At 36.2% G+C, this 6,347-nt stretch overlaps 1 protein-coding gene across 1 annotated transcript; it reads right to left on the bottom strand.

The window, feature by feature from the left end:
- Nucleotides 1-5,342: 5,342 nt before the first annotated feature.
- LOC103935343 lies at nucleotides 5,343-5,915 on the bottom strand. The gene has a single exon (XM_009345103.2). It carries the CDS (start codon nucleotides 5,913-5,915, stop codon nucleotides 5,343-5,345), a length of 573 nt encoding a protein of 190 aa, XP_009343378.2.
- Nucleotides 5,916-6,347: the final 432 nt, after the last annotated feature.

Here is a 6,347-nt window from a genome sequence, read left to right as displayed (position 1 = left end):
CTAAAGCCCCTCACTTACAATTGAAGAGGAATATCATCCGAGCGTAATACTGAGTGACATATCCCTTTAGAGAGATTATATTCATACATCCCAAATTACTTTTCGCACATCCTTTTAATTTTTTAATATTTTTTACACACCATGAACACTTGATAGAAAAATATTAAAAAATTAAAAACATGTGGGAGAAGTAATTTAGGGTATGTGAATATAATATCCCACCTCTTTATGTATTAGATGAGATTTTACACATGGTAATGGCAAGAATATACCATGCCAAGAAGCTATGGCCCTAAAGGGGCCTATGATTTAATGAGCATCACCAAACAGACGCAATTATAATGGTCAGTATTCGAAAGCATCGCATTTGCATACAGCGTTTGATGGAGTGAGTGGGATTGAAATTCATTATGGATTTCTACATTAGGAGTTAATGGGCCGGGAGATCTGGATTACTTATTTTTAATCATACGATATTCATTAACTCATATCATTGGTCCACTTCATAAAAATTCAAAAAATTTGAATGGTCTGAATATCTTTTTCTCTCTTAAACAGTTTGAATATTTCGATTCACGAAATCTGAACACAGAAATCCAAAGTGAATCTCATTTCGAATATATGGGGAATTTTGATTGGAAAACATGGGACCCTTAATTTATCAATGAATTATTATTTGCTGAAAAGCGGTAAGAATCGACCTCTTGTGAGCCCAGCAGAGCAACCTTGTCACGAATTCGACATGTCCGTGGTGAAAGTTCTGAAACAAAACATGTGGAATTGCACTCTGGAATGCGCTTTAAGAAAATCCCTACCCCACCATATAAATTGCACAATGAGGTGGATTTGATCTTAACAAGTCACAACTATTAAATTTTTAATTTTCTATCTCAGCTATTCATTTTTCATACTAGTCAGTTTTACATATTATTAAAAAAAAATTGCTATGCATTAAGCCAATATCTTCTTTCTTTCAAAAAATTGTACATACACCACCATCAATATTATGTGCTTGTGTTTTTCCCCAGACTTACCACATAGATTCCACTTTTATTGTGAATATACAGCACTTTCGTAAGAAATGGGGTCTTCGTTGTTCCCTTCCATTCGGAATCTTGTCCTTCAATTGAACATCGAAAGGCTAGGAACTAATTAACCTTTTTTTTTTTTTTTTTTTTTTTTAAACTTTTTCTTGTTCATGTTCTTCCCCCTTCTCACTCTCTCCCCCGACTCTCTTCTCTCTTTATGGGAGGATTTGGTTCTAATTTTGGGCAACCGGAGGCTAGAAGACAACGGTGTGGCCGTGGTGAGCCGGCAATTAGAGCTAGCACCCTCCGAGAAAGTAGAGAAATTAAGGATTCAAAGAATCAAAATAGAAGGGATCCGGAGAGAATCTCCACTCACTTTTGTGTAGAACATTTTGTTTTTATATTATATTTTTATTTGGATTTCACCTGAAAGAAAACCATTTGACAGCACCAGCTGGCTTTTCGAGGAGGCCCAGTTCAAAATCTGTGGCGTGTGAGGTGTTTGATAAAATGCCAGAGCGAAGTCTTTCGGCTGGATTATGGCTTTGGTAAGCCATGTGTCCACGTGAAGCAGTGGATTGCTTGGCCCAAATGGGAAAGGCGGGTTAAGAAGCAGAAGTTTGAGGCCCCACCATTTTAATTTTTGTGGGTCGGGTTTCTTGATGGATGTCCAACTTTTTCTGAAGGGCTAGTAGGACCCAACTGAGCTGGTGACATAGGACAATGCATCCGTTTCACGAACCACTCGATCCAACTGTTGAGCATATTTTATTTACAAATCGGGATTTCGTGCTCAATTATTTGAGTACTGGTAATTGGTCATCAAAAGGCCTTGTGGTTCGAGATAAACTTACGTAAAACGAGTGTATACTTTCTTAATTGATGATTTGATGAGAAGTATATTTTCTTGTAACAAGCTGGAAAAACTTATATACAAATAAAGATATACACACAAAAAATATATAGAGCTCGTTTGTAAGTGTTTTTAAGATGATTGATAATGTTTTTGAAACAAATTCTTAATAAAAATGTAAGTGAATCATGAAAAAAATACTTAAAATGCTTCCTGTAAAAATCACATAATTTGTGTTTATTGTAGAAAATATTTTTAAATGTTTTTAAAACCTAAAAACACTTTTAATTATTTTAAAAGTATTTTTAAACGAGCTCATACACTATACATAAATAAGTACTTATCTACATCTCGTGTCACTTTATGAATGACGTTGCCCGAACTTAGCATACGGCTGCAATTGGGGTGTGGTTTTGGTGGGAAGAACAGCACAACTATGGCAATTGGACGACCTCCTACCTGGAACCCATTTATGCAAATAATTGACACAGGAAAAGAATGACATTTGAAATTAATCTGAATATATATATAGATATGAAAACCTTTACGGGAAGAGATTCTCATTTTTTTTTTGACGCAGAAGAAGAATGACATTTGAAATTAATCTGAATATATATAGATATAGAAGCTTTTAAGGGAAGGGATCCCCATTTTTCAAAAAAAATGGGGACATCCTCTTAATCGTTAGATTTGGCTTTAATGAAATCATGTGGTTGAGATTTTGTGACATGTGATTTAATCTTAACTACAAAATTTCATTAAAGTCAAATTTAATGGTCAATAGGTTGTCTCTATTTTTTTTGAAAAATGAGAATCCCTTCCTTTAAATGGCGTGTATAGATACAGTACATTAAGGTGTTCACATTTGTTGAGATATTAATTCGCGATGATTAATTATACATTTTGTGATAGATACTTTTGTTAAGTGGAGGTTATATAATATCTAGGAAAGTGCTTCCCGTACGACAAGGCATTTTCTCACCCAAAACAACTTATATGATTAATTAATTTTAGTGCTTTGTTTATGTAAGACAAGACATTTTCTCCCCCAGACCAACTTATATGATTAATTAATTTTAGTGCTTTGTTTATGAAACGATAAAAAGTAAAAGAGAATTTTAGTGCATTTTAAAAGAAAACGTCAAATTTAAAATTTTATATTTTAATTTAAAAGCGGATTTGACAATTAAAAATATTGTTAATATTTTTTTTTCCATCTGATATACGAAAATTTATTTGCTTCATTAACAAATATAATAAAAATTGGGTTGTTGATGGTTTAAAAATGATAAAAATACACTTAAATATGCTAGGCATTAAAGGTAAGACAAGTTGAATGCCTTTGAAAATAACAAAAAGCTTATTTGACGCCATTACTTCATGGCGTCAACTTTAACGCTTGAAGCTCGACCTTCATTTTCACGTCAACTTTGACATTTTAATTAGAGTTAATGATACGTTATTTGTTATTGTTATACATCTATAAGACATATTTGATATTTTCTTTGAAGATAATTTTGACCTGTAACCGAGTATATATCACTTTGTATCTCATTTTAGGCGATGTATCTCATGGACATATCAGTTTTATCTAGACTGGTAGGCGACTTGAGACCACTGGTTGCTTGTTGTAACATTCACTACGTAATTTACAACAATCCCCTATGTACAAAACTAGACGCCAAACCGACCTTTAGCATGTCACATTATTTTTTACATTTTTCATTTCACCCCTATAATTTAGTACAAGTCGCATTCATACAGTGGTCAGTCTTACTTTTACTTATAAGTAAAAACTTCCAGCTCATTTGAATGTGTATTTAAAATGACTGAAAGCGTTTTTGGTTAAAATGGTTTTAGAACTAATCCTTGGTAAAATGGCAAGTAAATTTTAGAAAAACACTTTATTGCTTCGTAGAAGAAACACATAACTGGTGTTTCTTGCAAAAAAACATTTTAAGTACTTTTAAACCTAAAAGACATTTCCTTGTATAAGCGCTTTTAATCCTTTTAAAAACAATTTCAAATAAATCTACCAATTTACCCCAACTCAAATTCAAAAGGTGGTTCCGTGGTTGCAATCAACATTATCAATCATTTGTAACACATACATTATAGAACCAACTCATCTTATAGATCATAAAATATTTTGTGTTGTTAATTAATTCAATAGAATAAAGTTAATGATGCTGCTTTGGGTAGTCTACTACCAAACACAACCACCCCCACATTAGTCCTAATTAATTAATTAATTTAATTAATTAATTAATCAGATGCTGTCCTCTCTATCGCAAAGTTAATTAATTATTGTACATGAAAGTTATTCCCAATTAGCCTCACAAGCTTCCGTTTCTCAGGTTCACAATTGAAGAGGATATACAACTGATCAGTCGATTTCGTAGATACAAAGAGGATAAACAACCAATTATCAGGAAAAAAAATTACTCGTTAATAGATTACATGACTTAGTAAATACAAGAGCATATACAACTGATCGTAAAATAATTTCTCTCATAGTTGAGAACTAAAGAAGATATATAACTGATTGATTTTTTTTCTTGTCAATTGAGATTTTCGTTAAAACCGCCGATACATGCTTTCAGATAAGTGACGGTCCGAATCTTATTTAAACTGCGAGAATAACTGTATAAGTCGTGTCATAAGGATTATTCTCCAAACGGTACGGGGCCAAGCCTTTAGATTGTTTAAGTGCTTTGCAACACCGAAACATCACTGATCTAGCCACAAGGGCACCAAAAGAAAGGTAGGTGGAGTTAACCCCTGCCTAACCTTGATTTACATTCCTCGGTGAACATGGCTGCCCATCCTTTGACACAACCAGAGAGGAAGGAGCCTACGAGGCCCACCGTTGATGGCACACCCTCTCAATAGCCGGACAAACGGCTTCTTCATGTATTTGTTCACTTCTCTATGAATCCAACTAATTAATTATACATGCACGATATGACAGACACAAAATTAAAGTTCATTAGCTAATTACAAAACTTTGTAAATACATGAGAATGTACAATCGAATATCGAATAATAGAGACAAAAGTGATTTGATGTGCATATAATAATAGAACATCCGATAGTGCCAATTCGAACATCAATTTGCAAACACTCCTCGTACAACCAGCTGCCAATTCTATATGCTTTATAGTACGCACATGAGCATACACAACTAAATCAAAGATTAACGAGGAATTATATCGCGATTAGCTTAAAAAGAAGATTAGCAAGTGAAGAAAAAAGCAACAAGTAGCGTTGCAATTTGCATTGATTGGAGTGGATTATCATGTTTAACCCAACAAAATGTATTTACAAGTTCTTCGGACTTTCAAATTCAAGACCTTATTACATAATTAAGCCTAAAACCAGCTGCTAATCTAACTACCAAACGACGTCACAGCGTTTGGGTTTTGCTGAGCTAGACGTGGTTTCACCAACTATTGTACTGCTCAATCATCCCATAATCTAACGACGTTTCCGTTTAGCTCCGTCAAGTCCTGGAACCTGTACCAACCCATCTCCCCCGTTCTCAACCTCAACACATCATCCCACCAATTAGCCACCACCACCACCTCATCGCTGCCGCTCCCTTCCATCTCATCCTCCCCCGCCATCAGCGATGAGGTCGCGGCCAGGTCAATGTCACTCTCAACGTTACTATCCTCAAAGTACACCGCAAACTTCGAACCCTTTGTCAGCTGCACTCTGCTGTCATTGAACTTGGCCAATGATGGAACAGAGCATGGCGGGTCCACCTTTTTCGCCGCCGCATCTGACTGCGTTATCTCGGAAACCGGCGACGACCCATGCAAGCAGAGGTCGGAAACGGCAGGTTGTGAGCGGAAACTCAATGAAGAAGATGAAGAAGAAGAGATGGCACTGCTGGTCGAGGCGGCGGCTCTGGGTCTGAGCCTCCAGAAGCTAATGGCGGCGGTCAAAACGGCGACCCAAGTTGTCGTGAACAATCCGAAGCTCAAGTAATTGACAGCAAGAGCCTCGAGATTAGAATCCAACACGTTCATGATTGAAAGCGAAGATTAAGAAACGGAGACAGAGGAGGGCTTTTGGTGTTGGTTTAAGGTTTGTGAGAGGTGTGAAGCGTACGAGGTGTTACTCTCTGGTGGAGGCGAAATTATTATTTATGGGCGGAGGAGAGAGAGGGCGAGGGAGAATGTGAGCCGTTGGATTTGTGTAGGTTGTGTCTGGTTCGGATCTGGATAGAGAGATGCCAGGAGAGATGCTGAGAATCGAGAGATAAGATGCGAATTGCTTAATGGTAGATCCCAATTCTTATACCGCATTTTATCCCCACTTGATCGAGTCCATTGACTCTTCGTTGCGTGAACCCCGCAGTCTGATGCAACCCTTTCCTTCTCATGCTAACCACTAAAATGGCACGGTTTAGAAACCCATAGAAAATTGTAAGATAACAAAATCTACATGTGGTTCAATAG

The sequence above is a fragment of a genome, unplaced genomic scaffold (genome assembly GCF_019419815.1).
Source record: "Pyrus x bretschneideri cultivar Hongxiangsu unplaced genomic scaffold, Pyrus_bretschneideri_v1 Contig8, whole genome shotgun sequence".
Classification (NCBI taxonomy): domain Eukaryota; kingdom Viridiplantae; phylum Streptophyta; class Magnoliopsida; order Rosales; family Rosaceae; genus Pyrus; species Pyrus x bretschneideri.
This window is presented reverse-complemented; position numbering and strand designations above follow the sequence as displayed.

Excerpts from the sequence above, each read along its gene's own strand:
- LOC103935343 (XM_009345103.2), bottom strand. The coding sequence starts at position 5,915 with ATGAACGTGTTGGATTCTAATCTCGAGGCTCTTGCTGTCAATTACTTG.